The 18,631-nt window shown below is 52.1% G+C and overlaps 2 protein-coding genes across 6 annotated transcripts in view; one reads left to right on the forward strand and one right to left on the reverse strand.

The window, feature by feature from the left end:
* The first annotated feature begins 1,508 nt into the window (after positions 1-1,508).
* LOC125740397 (kelch-like protein 34) lies at positions 1,509-5,753 on the forward strand. The gene has a single exon (XM_049011372.1). The coding sequence runs from the start codon at positions 1,766-1,768 to the stop codon at positions 3,506-3,508; it is 1,743 nt and encodes a 580-aa protein (XP_048867329.1). The 5' UTR covers positions 1,509-1,765; the 3' UTR covers positions 3,509-5,753.
* A 529-nt stretch (positions 5,754-6,282) lies between these two features.
* LOC125740396 (connector enhancer of kinase suppressor of ras 2-like) overlaps positions 6,283-18,631 on the reverse strand; it is a 46,042-nt gene continuing 33,693 nt past the window's right edge. For all 5 annotated transcript variants that reach the window (XM_049011368.1, XM_049011371.1, XM_049011369.1 and 2 more), the window contains 9 exons: positions 15,693-15,741; positions 15,371-15,546; positions 14,283-14,356; positions 14,113-14,184; positions 13,644-13,723; positions 11,909-12,009; positions 10,897-11,407; positions 9,123-9,322; positions 6,283-8,816 (listed from right to left, as the gene is read on the reverse strand). In XM_049011368.1, the coding sequence (XP_048867325.1) occupies positions 8,613-8,816; positions 9,123-9,322; positions 10,897-11,407; positions 11,909-12,009; positions 13,644-13,723; positions 14,113-14,184; positions 14,283-14,356; positions 15,371-15,546; positions 15,693-15,741 (1,467 nt within the window). In that variant the 3' untranslated portion in view covers positions 6,283-8,612. The remainder of the gene's footprint in view (positions 8,817-9,122; positions 9,323-10,896; positions 11,408-11,908; positions 12,010-13,643; positions 13,724-14,112; positions 14,185-14,282; positions 14,357-15,370; positions 15,547-15,692; positions 15,742-18,631) is intronic.

Genomic DNA, 18,631 nt, shown 5'->3' on the forward strand with positions numbered 1-18,631 from the left:
GGAGTCCCTAGGAATCACCCTACCGCCCCCCCCCCCCCCCCCCCCCCTTTACGGCACCCCTTCTCCAGCTACCATAAATAACTCCAGGGCTTGGGCACAAATCCTCCACAGGATTTCTAGCTTTCTCACCAGCTCTCTCCTGCGATGATGAAGAGCAGGAAGACAGGCAGGACCGGGGAACCAGGCTTGAGGCTGGGGCTGCAGGGAGACGCAAACAGCAGCCACATTTACCCTCCTGATTCAGTGAGCCAGACAGGAAGCCAGAGCTCAGCTTCTGCTGGGGGGGCTTCATTACTCCCCCTTCCCACCTACCCTGAAGCCAACCCCAAATTCATATGCCTCTTTATCACCTGTAAAACTGTAAAACACACCCACGCCACACAGCCTGAGGGACAGGGCAGCTGGGAAACCTGTTAACACCAAAAAATACAATAAACTAGTATCGACAAACATCCATGCTGTGCTTGGTGAGATTCTCCCTCTCTCTATCACACACACATGTATACGCACACACTCACACATATACACACACAGAGACCGGTTGCCCCAGGATTACAGTGTTGACCCCCTCGGCTTCTGTTATTATGACAGTAAACACAGCAGCACTGAATTCCACAGCTAATGTGTGACTGCTGAAAATAGACGCCTGGTTCAGTACAGACACACAGAAACACAGAAACAGAGTCATCCAAGGAAAGCCTGCCATTTCTGCCCCTGGTGGCAGTAATGAAGCAGTGAACACTGCCCCCGGCTGAGTGGACTTCTCAGTACTATAAGCTGCTTTTTAATTTCCCCCATGATTCCTGAGAAACTGATACCCAAAGCATCCTTCCCCATCAGGGCTGAGCTGGACTGGACCAAGGACCTCGCCACAGCCTGGGTGAGTCTCTTGTCATACGATCTCGCTCCTTTAGTTTGTCTAGGAGATCTGATGAAACAACTGAAGTGTATCTCTGCTACATAAAGCCAAGTCCATCATTTACAAGAGGAAGTTTATAAGCACTAAAAATAGCCCCACCTCCTGGTCAGATTTGAGACCCCCCCTCCTCATCACGTGTGGCCTGGAGATAACATCCCCACTCAGGTCAAATGTACCCTGATCCCCTAAAGCTGCCCCCCCGCAGAGGATGCCGGAGTCTCTGCCTGGGGTGACGCTCGTCTCCTTGAGGGACCCGCCAAAACCGCTCGGACTGCCACCAATGCAGGTCTGCGGAGTCTGGCTGCCTCCCCTCACACTCCGAGACCCCCAGGATCCGTCATGTGCCGTGATCTGCCCCCAGATCTATTCCTGTCCCGCCTGGGGGGGGGGGGGTTCTGTGTAGTGCAGTCCTCACCGCTGACTAACCCTCCTATTTCCTGAGTTCAGATTCAGTGTCCACGCCCCCCCCCCCACTTGCTGACCCGATAGCTCACCCTTCTGTGCAGCAAAGAGGGCACTGACTCCATCACCGTGTCCTGGAGGGCTGTGACCCCCCCAGGGGACTGGCACACTGAGGCACCGGGTGTGCATTACTAGGAGCAGCTGGGAGGGAGCCAGGCCGTCATGTGACAGCCTCCCTCCCACCATCTCTGGCTCCTTCGTGGCCTGACAGTGAGCATGTTTTGGTGCGGTGGGCGGAGTCACACAGGAAACCCTCCAATTAGACCACTGATGTATCAGATGGCCGAAACGAGCTGCGGAGTGCCCACCGTAGGGGCAGCGTTTTGTCCTGGCCCCCACGGCCTCAGCCTCCCACTCGGAGCAGCGGTCCAGGGCCACTGAGCCATGAGCTATTTCCTGGTGATGAGCGAGCAGCACGGTGGACGAGTTCTGAGCCAGTACCAGCGGCTGCGCTCACAGAAGTTCCTCTGCGACGTGTTGCTGGTGGCGGCGGATGGCACACCCTTCCCAGTGCACCGCAGCTTGCTTGCCTGCTCCAGCGACTACTTCTGGTCCATGTTCAAGGAGCACACACAGGAGTCGCAGGCTAGACGCGTTGTGCTGCCGGCGCTGTCCTCCAGGGGGCTGCAGATCATCTTGGACTTCATGTACACCTCCTGGCTCTCGCTAGCGCCCTCTACACTGGAGGACACACTGGAGGTTGCCAGCTACCTGCAGGTGACTCATGCAGTGGACCTCTGCAGCCAATACATGAGCGACAGCCTCAGCCTAGACACCTGCTGCTTCTTCGCCAACATGGCTGCCCGCTATGGGGTGCCCGGTGCCCTGACTGCAGCCAACAGTTTCATCGGCACCCACATGGGGGAGCTGCTGGGCCCAAGGGGAGACCATGCGGGGCTGCTCGAGTTGAACCTGGACTCCTTGCAGGAGGCACTGGCGGTGCCAGAGATGTCTGGGGTGGACGAATTGCCGCTGCTGCTCCTGGTGCTGGATTGGCTAGACAGCAACCACGTGAGTGCCTTGAAGAGTGACCTGCTGCTAAGCAGGATCCGCTTTGGGTTGGTCCCGCCAGAGGTGCTGTCCTGGCTCTCCTCGGGCCGGGCCCCTCTGCAGAGCCCATTTGTGCACAGCCTGGTCCTCAAAGCCCTGCGGTACCACGCACAGGGACCCCGGCAGCCTCTGCTGCAGAGCCCCCAGACCATGCTGCGTGCCACCACCACCCAGGTGCTGCTGGTAGGGGGCAGCTCACAGGCAGGCCAGCCCGAGAGGCAGGTCCTGGCCTTCTTCCCCCGCCACCGGAAGCTGCAGCACCTCACTGACCTCCCCTGCACAGTCCGGCACCACTGCGCCTGCACCGTGGGCAACTTCCTGTTCGTCCTTGGGGGAGAGCTCATGCGTGCTGGTGGGGTTGACGATTCAGTGGCCAGCAACCAGGTGTGGCGCTACGACCCCCGTTTCCGGCGCTGGGAGATGGTGCCCCCTATGGGGGAGCACCGGGCACAGTTCTCATGCTGTGTAGTGAATGGTGTGATTTACGCAGTAGGGGGGCGGCGGGAGAATGGCGTGCCTCTGGACTCGGTGGAGGCATATGACATGCGTGTGGGCCGGTGGCAGCCGGTGGCGGTGCTGCCGTGTGGCATGTACGGTCAGGCCTGCGTTGCATACCAGCACAATATCTACATATCTGGAGGGATCCAGGGTGAGCAGCACCAGAGCAGCAAAGACATGCACCGTCTGGATCTCTGTGGGCCACAGTGGAAAAAATGCGCAGCCATGTCGATTGCCCGCTCCGGCCACCAGATGGCAGCACTGAGCACCAAGCTCTATGTCTTCCTGGGAATGTACGAGCTATTCAGCGACATAGAGTGCTTTGACCCGGACCATAACGAGTGGAGTCGCCTCCGGCCCATGCCAAGCGACCGCTTCAGTTATGGCCTGGCTCCGCTGGAGGGCGCTGCCCTGCTGGTGGGAGGCCGGAAGTGGCGTGATGGGCAAGAGGTAGCCACAGCAAACATACTTGAGTACACCCCTGAGAGTGACAGCTGGAGGGAGGTGAGCAAGCTGCCGCGGTCCCTGAGCGGGACACAGTGTACACTCATGCTGCTGCCCAACCCCCACCACATGTAGGCACAAGCGACCACCCCGGTGACCGTGCTTCTGGCTACGTGGCAGAGTGCAGCTTCAGAAATGACTGTGAGGAATTTGGTCGAGATGTAGGCACTGGACGGTGGCAGCTCTCGACCGGATTTACAGCCCTGGCAACTATGCGGCAGGACTGATGACATCAAAGCTGGGATTTTGTGGTGGCAGAAGAGGTCAGTGGTAAGAAGAGCTGATTTAGCACAGTGATTCCTGGAAGTGTGATGATGGGCAGAGGACACAGCAGGCTGGGACAGGAGGAGCTGACTGTTTAAATAGGTACAGACAGCAAGGAGATGGACAGGGGACAGGCCCGGGAGTGCCCATGGCGTGGAGTGGGCTGAGGTCACCCTGCGCCCCCAAGCGGGGCTCACGGCTTTGTCCTGAAAGTGCTGCCATGTTGCAGGAGGAGACATGGAGGCAGCAGCCGGGGCGGTTGGTGCATGAGGAGACAGAGAGGCAGAAATACAGAGTGCCACAGAGTGACCGGAAGCAGAAAAAAGCATCATCTTATATAATTAGTAATGTAGCTAAAATGTCCCGGGGGGTCATCTGGTGATTTGTCTCGCTGATCATCTGGAAACTGTAGAGAAAAGCCAAGCGAAAACCGAATACAGGCCAAGTAGCATATTATGGGTCCGTGTTTATTTTGGCCATTCGATTTTCATTTTGGAATCAATAATTAAAAAACCAAAAAAACGACATGTAATTTGTTTTTTAATATAAAGTCCAAAGTCTAAATATCATAAAACAAAACATTTTTTAAAATTTCCTTTAAAATATGCACAACAAAAACTGAAGCTGGCCAGAACGAGAATAGAGCGGTTTTATTGTTTTCTGGCACCGGATGTTACGTACAAACTGTGCGTGTGTGTGCGAGCACAAGTCAAGAGGGTCTAGCTGTAAACGCCTGTAGAGTGGAGCTCCACCCGAAATACGTCACCTCCACAGGAACCATGTGATCTTTAAGGACGTAAAGTGGAGCTCTGGTTAGGGTTAGGCTTAAGGTTAAGGTTTTTTTATTGAGATCAGGTGTTCCCTGTGGAGATGACATATTTCCGATGGAGCTCCACTCTACAGGCTTCTCACACAAGTGGCGCTACATTCAACATCCCGGACACACAGGTGCTCTGGAACAAAGCAGGGCAGGTAGTTTTAGCCAACAACACTTCTTTCGGATTTATATTATAATGTTGGGTTCGAAACTCGGACAAGAACATTCTTGGTGCGTTCAATTATTAAGTCGGAACTTGGATGAAAACGTCACGAAACGCCATGAAAAACGTCACTTCCCATAGGAAACACGTCTCTTTTATGATGTTGATGTTGGATAGAATGGTGTGTTCAATTATTTCTCTCCGACTTGGAACTCGGACGAAAATGCCACGAAACATCACGAAACACGCCTCTTTAACGACGTTGATGTTGGACAGAATTTTCTTGTCCAAGTTGTCCCGTGACGTAATTTCAACATGGCAGCTTAGACATTCAACAGTAGTTCTATTTTATAAATCTTTAGAAATGTTTATTTTGTTAAATGTAATAATAATTATAAATGTAATTGCACGTGTTCGATTTAGAGAGTATCATATCGTGACCGTAAACAGTATCCTAGCATGCAATATCAGATTTTTACCAGACTTGTTAATGTCTTTCGTTTGTTTGCAGTTTGTTTGCCTCTCGAAAAAAGAGCATCACTATGAATGTACTAAAATATTTTATAAAGCTTTTAATGTGGTTTGACTAGTTCCTGTTTCTTGTTTGTTTTTCCCTCGGAAAAAAAATATTTCATTCCAAATCTGCTAAAATATAAAGCATCAACACACAGCAGCGTGTTCATGGAGGCAGCCATGTATGTTCTGAGTTGTGGTAGCTCGAACAGGAGATTTTTGGACGTAATGTCACTGAACTTGGAATTTCCGACTTCCAAGAGAAAAACGAACGCACCATTGTGCTCGTACACACGCGCACGGTTTGTACGCAACATCCGGTGCCAGAAAACGATAAAACCAATGTATTCTCGTTCCGGTCAACTTGAATTTTTATTATGCATATTTTAAAGGAAATTTTCAAAAAATGGCTTATTTTCTTATATTTTGACTTTGGACTTTATATTAAAAAAACAAATCATCTCTCTGGTTTTTTAATTATTGATTCCAAAACGAAAATCGAATGGCCAAAATATACACCCATTATGCCATAAACAATTGAATAAATGTAGTTTTAAAATGTGTCTGCAGTTGTGAATGAGCGTTTGTGTTTGCCCATGTCTGCCGAGTGATCATTAGAGAGGCGTGATATCTGGTGCTGGGTGGCCAGCGATGGGTCGGGACGCAACTGGCTCAGTGTGGACATTCCCAGCAGCTCATGGCGACGAGTTACTGTAGGCTTGTCAGGTTGAGCAGCGCATCTCTGCTATGTGGGAATGGTCTGGCTGTGTGTCCCCTGCACTGTGGAAATCCATTCAGAAGGCATAGCAGATGCCTTCATCTATGCCCCCTGCTGGGACATCATGGTACTAAAGACTTTAACCTTAGCTCTGGAAGCCCAGAATCTGATAGCTTACAGATTTCTCTGTTCAAACACACCCACTAAAGCAATTGGCTGATTCATATGTGTCTGAGCAGGGAAATCTGCAAACTGTGTTGGATTCTGGGCATCTAGAACAGGAATTTGGGAACCCTGCCTTATAGTATTAACGACATTATAGTGAGAAAGCAGGTGAACCAGCAGAAGACTGAAAAAACATACCAGAGGACAAATCTGATTTAAAGAGTGTAAGTTTATTGACTCCAGTTACCATCACAAGAGTTTTAAAAGCAGGAACCTGGGAGAAGAGTAAATAAGCATTAACACGCACCCTCTTTTCATGTGCCAGGCTCATTTCCACTGCTTCCCACCACAGCCTGTGCTCGATTGTGCTTTGCAGGCACCTTCAGGAATCATCGTTCCTAGCTGCCAATCATGCTGTTGCATGGCAACAGCTTGACGGCATGGCAACCATTCAAGGCTTCCTCTAGTAGCAATAAATATGATTAAAATATTCATTCAATGTGTCGTTATACTGTAATGTCAACACAAGATTTTTTTAAATTAAATCACTAAATATATTACTTATCATCTCTCTGAATATACCTTTTTGGTCCAATACAGTTTATTTACAATCTCAAAAGACAAAAAAAACACCTTGCTTATGTTAAAATTCACCCTTGAAATATTTCTGCGGACGCAGTAAAATGCACACAATGTGTATATGATGTGTCATATCCATAGGGCATGCATCGCAATCAGAGCTTGGCAGCTGCATGTTGCATGTTGAATATGTTCACATGTACACAACTGCTTATGCCTGGGAGCAAAGACTGTATAGAAACAAAGACCTGCGCTGTGTAAGACTGGGGAGGGGGGTAGTAACCAAGGCAACGGCCCTGCCTAACTGTGCAAAGTCTGCGTTGGTAAATTCCAAGAAGGTACGCCTGATGGGAACCTCACACATTGGCACCCATGTTCAAGGAGAAGCCCCGACCTGAGCCTCCTACCTTCAGCATGCATTTGGCTCAGGCTTCAGGAGGGTCTGGTTTTTAATGTCGCTCAAGTGGCACTTACAAGCTGATACCATGACAGGGGCCTTTACAAAGTGCATATGCTCACTCTGTGCTGGCAGCAAAGGTACTGCATCTGCAAAAGCAGAACATGACGACATTCTCTCATGATAGAAGCCTCCAGGGCAGACTGGGGGGGGTGAGGGGGGCAGGTATCACTCACACAAACCAGTTCCCCACAGCATTGCTGCTAGCGTGCACATGGGGGGCGACCCTGTGCACACTCACGCGTGTAAAACAGTCACACACGCACAGAAGCCCATCACACACAACTAGTGTTGGGAAGATTACTTGGGAAATGTAGTAAGTTACAGATTATTAGTTAGTCTGTTAAAAATGTAATGCTAAGTCAAGTAAGTATTTTGATGACTTCATCAAGGTAATGTAACTTATTACATTTGATTGCTTTTTTAACAAATGTTTTAAACTTCCGTTAAGGTGAAAATCCCGAAGGCTTTGCCTTGTCTGGAAATATCCTGAAAGAAGGCATTTCTGCACGGCGAAAAGATGCAAAGCAACAAAATGAATATTATATAATATATTATTATATATTATACTACATATAAGCTTTTTAACAAAAAGAATATATTTGGATGTAACCACCAACATTTTGATTAGTACGTTTAATTACATATTTTTTTCTCAGCAACTGTAACGGATTACTATTACATTTATTTTGTAATTTAATTATGTAACACCATTACATGTCACTAGTTACTCCCCAACACCACACATCACTCACAGACACATGCTCACAGAAACACCGGTTCCCCATCGCTATGGAGATGGACACCCCCCTACCCGGACAGCAGGGCATAGAGCCATTAGCTTAGGAAAACGTTCATTAATGGTGGCTCTGACGAGCTCCTCATAGCGAACGAGCAGGGCGATCTCTCCCCCCCCCCCCCCCCAACACGAACGCTGAATGCCATCTGTCACGGGCAGGCGACCACTGGGGGGGGGGGGCTTCACAGGGGCGTCGCTAACGAGGAGTCAGCGTGATAACAGAGACTCACGCTGCTCAGGTCCTTAAACACAGCAAAGCCTCATGCTGCTCGCCCCCCCCCCCCCCCCCCCCCAGCAGAGAAGTGGAACCAGTGAGCTGGGCATAATGGGACAATGTCAGGTCAAACTGAGGAAAACGCAACATTTCTGGCAGCTATAGTGAAGGTGCTAAAAATCAGCATATTAATAGCCGCATGTTGGCAAACACAACAAAAGGACACGAATAACAAACTGTCCTGCAGTGAGGTAAACAGGAAGGATGCTCTGGGCCGTCATGGCAGGACCAGCCCGAGGCGCCATCACAGGGACATACCCAGCACCCCCCACAAGGAATCACAGGAGCACTGCTCACACTCAGAGTGCCTCCCAGCTCTGCGCCACCCTCTCCAAGGGGGGAGGGGTGGCTAGCGTTTATCTACAGCACGGGGACAGCCTGTAACCCCCCAGGAGTCTCATGGCTGTCACAGAGGGAACATTCCGGTGGCTCACACGTGTGTCTCAATGTAGGAGTGGGTGTGGGACAGCGTGGCGGCCCGGGGGGGGGCAGCTTCCCGCTCCGATGGGGCAAGGGCCTGGGGCGCCTCCATGAACATCTCCTGGTACATCCTCTTCCACTCCTGGAAGTCGGAGGACGTGAGCTTGGGATTGGACAGGAGCTTGTCGATCAAAGCCATCTCACCCTCCCTGTCCTGGGGGGGCACAGAAAGAGGGGAGGGGGTCAGTCACACGTCCTCTCTCTCTCTCTGTTTCTCCTCTCCCTGACCCTCTCTCTTTCACACACATCGACACAAGAACACATGCACCTGCCACAGCAGAACCAGTTAATGAGATGCTGGAGGGCTGCATGCAAGGGGAAGAGTGTATCCTACAGTATCCCATAATGCAACAGGATTCTAAGAACAGGATTCTGGTCACCCTCCAAGTTACACACACAGAGTCACCCCCAGAGTCACACATGCACAGAGTCACTCGCAGAGTCTCATGACGTGGCCCACCTTGAGCGTGCTCTGCAGGACACGCAGGTGGTGCAGCTTGTCATTGAGTTGGGGGTCGCTGCTGCGCTGCAAGAAGGAACGCCGGTACTCCAGCCGTGTAGAGGGCCGCGGCTGCCCCAGGGGTGACAGGCTGGCCCGCTCCAGAGCCAAATACAGGTCCCGCAGCGAGTCTGCCCGCTGGCCACCTTCCTGCTCGCTGCCTGACAGGGGGACAGGGGTCGGCAGTCAGGCCTGAGGGCCACTCAAAGCCCTCCCCCAGATTCCCCTGGACATGCATCTGCTTGCTCTCAACATCCGCTGTCCCGACACCGAACCCCCCTGCTGGCACCCTGCTTGCTCCCAGACAGGCCAAACCATTAACGAGAGCACAACACGCTCAGTAGCTAATTAGCCTGCCGTGCTTTAATTACATATTAACTTCCATTACTGACGGCAAGCCCCCCCAATCACCAAGGGACTGTCTACACAGCAGGTTACAGTCACATTGACTTTAGTGAAAGCACCCAGGACCCCCTACACCCCAACTATGCAGTTTCCAGTCTTTGTGGGGTGGCTCACTGAGGCAGGGAGCAGTACCTCATTCAGCCACCAGAGGGAAGCCATCTTCTTACAATTTCACTTACATTCAGTGGCAAACAGCAAATCATGTGGCTGCAACTGAATACATATAGCACACAGACAGGCAAGGTTAGGAGGTTAAATTACTGTGTGACTAAGCATTAGTGAGTCTGAGATGCTGGATCAGAACAATTCTGAACATGTGGTTATTGATGGTGCCAGATGTAGAGCTTCAAGCATCACAGAATCAGCAGCCCTCCTGGAATTTCATTTATAACAGTGTTTTGGGTTTACAGAGGATGGTGGGATTATTAGAAAAATATCCAGCCAATGTTATTTTTGTGTGTGAAAGCGGCTTGTTCATGAGAGAGGTCAGAGGGGGACGGACTGGCTCGTTAGCGCTAACAGGAAGGTCACAAGTGCAAAAATAACAGCTCAGGACAGCAGAGGTGTGCAGAAAGGATTCTCAGAATGCAGAGCTCATTTATGCTTGAAGTGAAGTGGTTACACTGGTTCTGGAGGCCAAAGTGGGTCCTCCTCAATACCGGGTTTATGTGCCTAATAATGGGGCCACTCGGTATTTTTACCTGCTACTTTGTCCTAAGCCGCCTGCTGAGACGGTACCACAGAAAAACAAGTCGAGTCATTTGGCTTGTAAAAGGATTCCAGCATTTCCACTGCATCGCGACACTCCAAGCTGTGCAGGGATTTTAACTTCAGCGGCGGCTGCGCTGTGCGTTGCCATGGTGAATCACTGAAGGGGTGTGGGAGGGGCCATTGTGCAAGCACTCTGCGGGGGCCGGCCTGGGGTCCCCAGGGGAAACGTGTAGATCACGACTGCATCTCTGCACTGATCGCTCATGGGACCCCTCACAGTGGTGGCCGGCCAGCTTGTACAATTTTCATACCCAGACCAGGGGGGAGTAAGAGGAAGGTGGAGAGGACTGCGGGCAAGTGGGACAGCCCTCTACTTCTTCACCCCCCCCCCCCCCCGAACATGCCCGGACTTCCTCATCTGAGTCCTTCCCAGTTGTGCTCGGACCTTCTCACCCAAGTATCCTCCACCACCAAAGGTACCCAGACCTTCTCACTCAGATACCCCCAGAATGTACCCGGCCCTCACCCGAGTCCCTCCCGAATATGCCTGGACCTCCTTACCCAAGTCCCCCCCAAATGTACCCGGACCTCGCACAAGTCTCATAACATTCGACCTCACCTGAGTCCCTCTCGTGGTCCCGGCCCCGCTGGAGCTTGTGTATATCACTCTGCTCAGTGTTGGCAGATGGGCTAAGGATGGCGTGAAGGCTGCCATCGCGGGGCAGGGTGTAACTGCGTGGCTTCACTCCTCCCCCAGGCAGCTTCAGCAGGTTCTCACCCCCTGCCATGGGGAAGGGTCCGTAGTGGTCCTGAAGCAGGCTGCGCTGGGCTGGCAGTGTGGACTGGCGGCGTCCCTCAGGGGAAACCCCGCCCCCTGGCTCCCCAAACACCGCATCCTCCAAGGGTAACGTCTGCAGGTAATGCAGCCCCGCGCTGGTCAGCGGCGTCTCGATCAGGTCCTGCCATGAGCGCCGCTGGCTGGCCGACTTGCGTGCCGGAGAGCCACCACCGCTGCTGCTGCCCCCCAGTGGCTCAGAGCGGAACTCCTCGTGGGACGAGCGCGACTGTGATGTCTCGGTGGAGGAGAGCCGGGCATGCTTGGGCTCCAGGTAGGGGCTGGCACAGTTCATCTGAAAGGAGGGAGGAGGGATGATCACGTGACCACGTTCTGGCATCACCCAAGTACTGCATCATGCATGTTTCTGTACTCACTGAATGGTATTAGCTGTTTTAAAAGTATGTAAATAGGGTAAATAGAGTAATGATTGAGTAGTGAACGGGGTACCGGCCTGATTGATAATGCCCCTGGTCTAGTATTCATACCCATGTGTTTGTAGTTTGGAATATTTATACCAAGTGGGACGGCATGCCAGGGCAAAGACTACATGATCCAGCTCACAGCCCCTCCCCCCTCCCTAAAAGCTCCCGAAATTAGAAAGGAGGTGCTATCAAGAGATTCCGTGAAGCACTACAAAGGTCAAAGGTCAAGCGTTCTCCAGTAGCGAGCATCTCCATATCCGAATTGAAAGAGGAACACCCATGCAAACCCCCCCCCACCACACACACACACACACACACACACACACACACACACACACACCTATACCCTAACCGGAAGCAGGTGGCCTCACCGATGGAGGGCGGGGGTACGTGTCATATGGGGGGGGCGGGCTGTCCTGCTTGGGCGTTGATGGCATGTCGTTTTCTTCCTGCTCACTCTCACTCCAATAATCTGAAATCAGAGGCACACAAACATGCTGCAGCACCACTTCACACCAGTAGAGGGCATCCAGGAGACAGTAACGCAGCACTGTCTCATCAATATCGGCATGACCCAGATTTCTCACTGTGGTGTATTAGATGCAGGAATGCCAGTTAAATGTATGCCTGTCAAAGCCCATCAAACGCAGAGTTCCACAGCAACACTGGACCATGTGGCTGCGTGCATGTGCAGTTTTATTTGGATTCACAGCAGGGTACATCCCATACTGTTACAATGTTTATGTTACCACGGTAATACAGTGTCACCAAAATATAACTGGAGTGAGTGTCACTGACACAAGTTTTGCACAGTAGCAGAAACAGTGCTCGGAGTAAGAGATCCTCCACATTGCCCCCATGTCCCCTTCATGTTTCCCATGTCTCCTCCGTGTCCCCATCACAAATCCTCCATGTCCCTCCCACATCCCTTCCATGTCCCCCCCATGACCTGTCTCCTCTATGTCCCTCACACATCCCCTCCATGTGCCCCCATGTCCCAACGTCTCTATGTCCTCCTATATCCCCTCCACATCCCCTCCATGTCCCTCACATCCCCTCCATGTCCCCCCCATGTCCCAACGTCTCTATGTCCTCCTATGTCCCCTTCAAAACCCCCATATCCCCTCCATGTCCCCCTTAGGTCCCTCCATGTCCTCTCCCACATCCCCTCCATATCCCCCTTAGGTCCCTCCATGTCCTCTCCCACATCCCCTCCATGTCCCCCTTAGGTCCCTCCATGTCCTCTCCCACATCCCCTCCATGTGCCCCCATGTCCCAACGTCTCTATGTCCTCCTATATCCCCTCCACATCCCCTCCATGTCCCTCACATCCCCTCCATGTCCCCCCCATGTCCCAACGTCTCTATGTCCTCCTATGTCCCCTTCAAATCCCCCATATCCCCTCCACATCCCCTCCATGTCCCCCTTAGGTCCCTCCATGTCCTCTCCCACATCCCCTCCATGTCCCCCTTAGGTCCCTCCATGTCCTCTCCCACATCCCCTCCATATCCCCCTTAGGTCCCTCCATATCCTCTCCCACATCCCCTCCATGTCCCCCTTAGGTCCCTCCATGACTCCCTGTATCCCCTTCATGTCCCTTCATGTCCCCAATGTCCCCCTAGGGCTTCCAAATCTATCTGATGCATGAACAACGTCAGAAGAGTGGAAACGGAAGAGAAGAGAAGAAATAAGAGAAATAGAAAGAGTGGAAAGCAGTTGCTGAGGAAAGAGGGCACCCTGGGGAAAGTGGGCGTCGTGGGAAACAAGTACAGTGGAAAATGCACACTTTAGAAAGCGGGCACACTGTGGAAAGTGCTGTGGAATGTAGGTACTGTGCAATGCGGGACCTGTGGAGGACTGCAACCCCTCTGCTGTCACGGCTGTGCTCAGCGCCCCACTGCAGGCCCCACGCCTGCCAGGTCTTCGCCTTTGGTGCCAACTCCCCACATGCAGCACTACAGCTCAGCGCTGCCCCCTATGGACTCAGCCAGGATCCAGTAAACACCCTCTCCCAGGCCCTAAATGCTGTCCTGCCCACTCAGATTTCTGCTTGGATCGGCACTCATCCATGATGATTCTGTTTGATTGGCCACGCCAGATACAGACCTGCCCGGTCTCCCTGGTCCTGCCTGATCCGCTCGCGCTCCACATAGCCTGCTGCCGCCATGTTCAGGCGACTCAGCCACCTGCGGGGGGGGGGGGGGGGGGGGGGGGGGGGGGATTAACAGGAATCCCATCATCATTGGTAGGCTCACAAGCCAGAAGCGTAGTTATGAGATACAGCGGCATGTGGCTCCTATACCGTGGCCTAACTTCAATCCTGAACCTCAAAGTGAGCCTCCAGTCACCCTGCACTGCCTACCCTGCCCCACCCACTGGCCGTCAGATCCTGGCCTCTCTACCCTAGCCCCCATCTGGCACCCCCTGGTGGATATGGGTCAAGGTGAAGAAGGCACACACTGCCCACATGCACCCAGGGGGCCGCAAGATGAAGGACTGTGACGATCTGTGAAGAGCCAGGGCACCTCCAAGTGGCCGGACATGTTTCTGCAGGTAACAGCAGCGGTCAGCTCACCTGTTCATGTCATCCACACCGTCTGCAGCAAAGTAGAAGCTCTTAATTTTGGGGTGACAGGCCTTGAAGGCGCTGAAACAGAGAGAGAGAGAGAGAAAGAGAAAATGTTTGCTCTCCAGACTACATTTCCCAGGATGCTGTGGCCTGGCAGCATTTCCATGGATACTCACTACTTCTTGCGGCACTCGCTTGCCCGGTCGATCTTGAATTCTGGGAGGCTGATGAAGCCCTCGGCTTTTTCATCCTGTCGAGGGTAAGGAGACACAGGGACAAGAGATCAGCCCCCCCGTATGTTTTATTGTGTGCTTCCCCTGTCCCCATGTCCCTGAATGCTTCGGAACCCATAGGTTCATGGTGAACACAGAACCTTCCAGACCTTTCTAGCATTCTACTTATATCTCCTGAGGGCCGACATCATGAAAGCAAACTCCAACTCTCTCCAGTACCCACCCTCACAAAAGCTCAGCTCCTAACTATAAACACCCACTAATCTCCAGACACTGCTTTGTTGATGGGCTCCAGGGGAAAATGGCAGTGCTGCAGTTTGAAGAGCAGCATCTGTGCCGCTAGATCCACAGGCTCTTTGAAGCCTTTTGTACGCCTAATTATCCTCAGAATGGAATACAGATTTCACACATGTCATCTGCTCTGAGTGTGGGTGGGGTTTCACCCTGCAGTGGGTGGGGCTTCACTCTGCTGCGGGTGGGGCTTCACCCTGCAGTGGGTGGGGCTTCATCCTGCAGTGGGTGGGGCTTCACCCTGCAGTTAGTGGTGCTTCACTCTGCTGTGGGTGTGGCTTCACCCTGCTGTGGGTGGGGCTTCACCCTGCACTGGGTGGGACTTCACCCTTTTGTGGGTGGGGCTTCATCCCCCCTGCTGTGGGTGTGGCTTCACCCTGCAGCGGGTGGAGCTTCACCCTGCAGTAGACGACACTTAAGAGTGAGCTTGACACTAGCATTGGTTTGGAAAGCACACCAGCCAGTAATATGTCAATCAACCCGCCGATCATGGTTCAGATGTGTCCCTGGAGCACCGGAGTGCCTGTGGGGTTTGTCATTGGCTTAGAAATAAAAGATCACAACCTCCCATACAAAGAGTTCATGGATCATTTCCATGGGTCCTCCAGTAGGGGGTGCTCTATACACTCACCCCTGCCACAACCTTGTTATCAGAAATCAAAGTGGCTTTAAAGAGGAGCTACACTGCATGGAGGCGCATAGCAGTGCTGCCCCCTGCCCACACCAACAAAGCTGCTCACCTCCTCGTTCATGTACCAGTAGAGGCAGGAGTCCTTCAGCACAAACCAATACTTCTTCCACTTCTGGGAGAAGTAGCTCTTGGCATCCCTCTTCTTCCAGAGCCAACCCTCGCAGTCACCACGGCCCAGGTCCCGGCAGGACACCCGACGCTTGCTGATGGAGGCTGGGGGTCCAGCTAGGGTGTGAGGAGTGAGAGAGGAGAGGAAGTCAGAGAGGATAGGGAGTCAGAGTCCTCATTACAACCAGGAACTGGTTGCAGCACAGTGAAAATGGGGTTATCAGCACAAAAGAAATGGCAGGACTGGGGTAGGTGTTCCTCACCTTTGCTCTTCTTCTTGGACTTGGATGGCAGAGAGGACTGCTGGAAGCTCTGCAGGTCAGACATAGCAAAGGTCAGCAGAGTTCTGCCTCCAAATCACCTCCACCACCTCTCTCCTACGCAGAACTACCCGATATTCCTCAGATTCCATCCTCTGGCCTTAAGGCCATCTCATGCCCTAACAGACGAGTGGACATTGACAAATATAACGGCTCTAGATAGTTTACCCTCCAGGGCCACACAGATCAACCTCACGCTGGTTACTGGTGCGCCCTGCTGGATCCTTTAGCCTTCTTCTGAATCCCCCTCAGCTCTGATCGTCGACCCTACCTGCTTCCCCAGAGAGGCTCCTGCTTGGCGATCAGGAGGCCCTGAATGTTATACAGAGACAACCCAGTGAGCCTCCATGCCGGATGAGCTGCCTGCCTCAGGAGCATGAACACGGCAAGTGGATTCACGAGAAATTGCTGAGATAGCAGGTACATCTACCCCCCTCCTCTTAGAACCAGGCCCAATACATGAGACACCGCCTTCCCTCGGATCCCAGAAGGCTGCAAATCGGATTGTGCAACCCGGCACAGAAGCTCCGTGAAGGCGTTAAGGCTTGCCCTAGTACACAGTGGTATAAAACCTTGTCCCAGAACACACAGGCACAAAAGCACGTCCCAGTACATCCTGATATTAGGGCTTGCCCCAGTATGTAATGATCGCGTCCTGCCTCAGATATTCCCAACTGTTCTGTGCCTTGGCATTAGACTAATGATAGTGTTTCTGCAGCTAATTGAGTTCCCCATGTAGGAGGTGGAATCACAGCCATGCCTGGTTAGGGACTGGGCAGCCTGATCCAGTGCCTGCAGGCTTTCTAATTACCGTACGGTGAATACACCTGATTAGCACTGCTGTCAGCCTCGGCTATCTAACACACACTGGGAGATGGGGAAGATCAGGCAGAATCAGGACAGAGAGATGATCACACATATGGAGACGGGGATGATCAGGCACAAATGGGGCAGAGGGATAATCACACACAGGGAGACAAGAAAGATCAGGCAGAAACAGGACAGGGGGATGATCACAGACAGAGAAATCACGCACACACTACCGCAGACAAAAAATATTGGTCTTTCACAAACACACATTTTTGAGGGCTCATTGTCTGGTTTTCGGCTCTACAGAAGCACTAGGTCATACACAGACTTTCAATGATAGGACAAGAGGATGACGTAGAACTCCACCCAGCTCACAGACTGCACACACACACACACACACACACAGACACAGTGGGGCGCATGACCCTGTGAAAGTCAGCACCAGTATGAGCTCCTTCTCCCAAACTGGGAATGATCCACGGAGCTTGCCGCACCAGCTAAATATAGAGGCTTTTTTGGCAGGATGTAGGGAGCCCACAGAGTGATGATGTGAACAGTGATCTGGTGTAAACAGCAGGGAGGCGGGTAGGGGGGGGCAGAGAGAGAAAGATGGAGAGAGAGAGAAAGAGGGCGTGAGGGGGACAGACAGAGGGGAGAAAAATCAGGGGGGAAACGGGAAAGAAAGAAAGAAAGAAAGAAAGAAAGAGTTGGCAGAGAAGGAAGCCCAGGTGGAGAAAGGGAGACTTTGAATAAGGGAGACTTATTCAAAATAATGAAAAGAGGGACTTAGACATAACAGGAACAGGGCAGCTGAGCAGGATGTGAGAGCAGGGGCGCGCGGGGCATTCCAGGGGGCGTGGGGGATACTCTGACAACGGCATGCATACAGACATACGGACGCAGACATGCAGACACAGACATGCAGAAACAGATGCACGGGTGCATGCAAACGGGTGCAGACATCCAGACACAGACATATGGACGCAGACATGCAAATGTAGACACATGGGTGCAGACATGTGGACACAGACATACGGGTGCAGACATGTGGATGCCGGCACAAAGAGGCTTAAGCAGAAAGAGCCCCCTAAGTTAACGAGGGCATGGTCCTGTCACCTACGTCACCCCAAAACAGCCCACACACGCAGCTCCATCTGCACCGTGCAACGCGCCCACACCCAGACAGGGACCATCTGCTTCACGGCAAGTGACAGTTCACTGTGCCCAGACACCCCCGACCCCCCCCAGGAAGGGAACCTTAATCAGAAGCAGGAACACACAGCACACAGTACCGAGGGACACAGAGAGACACCGAGTGACACCGAGCAATAACAAGTGACACTGACCGACACCTAATGACACAGGGAGCCACCTGGCAACACCAAGAGTCACACTGAGACACTGAGAAACAACGAGCAACACCAAGCAACACTGAGTGACACTGATCGACACCAAGTGACACTGAGCGACACTGAAAGACACTAAGTGCTGCGAGCAACACTGAGGGACTTCAATGACACTGAGTGAAACCAAGTGAGCGACACTGATAGACACCTAGTGACATCAAGTCACACTGAGTGACAGTCACACTAAGCCACACAGACACAGACTCAGAGACAAACATACTGACGCACAGAGATAGGCAAAGACACAGAGACACAGACAGACAGATAGAGAGACAGAGACACAGACAGACAGACAGATACAGAGACAAAGAGACACAGAGACACAGACAGACAGACAGATACAGAGACAGAAACGCAGATAGACAGACAGACACAGATATAGTGCTTTTCCAGTAGCATACATGAACCGACCCTTACCAGAGCCGTACTGCAAAGAGAGGCTGGTTACAGGCCAGTTCCAGCTCGCTTTGGTAACCAAAGACATGCTTATTTACTGTTCACACGGTACATCATGCTTTACTATGTGCTATTATTATTCTTATTAATTTTTTTGACCGTGTGCTAATTTTTGTTCACATTCGCTGGCGTACATTTGCATCACAAATCCATTCTGTTCAGCTGTTGTACAGTACTTTAAGTAGGAGGATGGAAATTTCCAAATTACCA

The sequence above is a fragment of the Brienomyrus brachyistius genome, chromosome 4 (assembly GCF_023856365.1).
Source record: "Brienomyrus brachyistius isolate T26 chromosome 4, BBRACH_0.4, whole genome shotgun sequence".
Classification (NCBI taxonomy): domain Eukaryota; kingdom Metazoa; phylum Chordata; class Actinopteri; order Osteoglossiformes; family Mormyridae; genus Brienomyrus; species Brienomyrus brachyistius.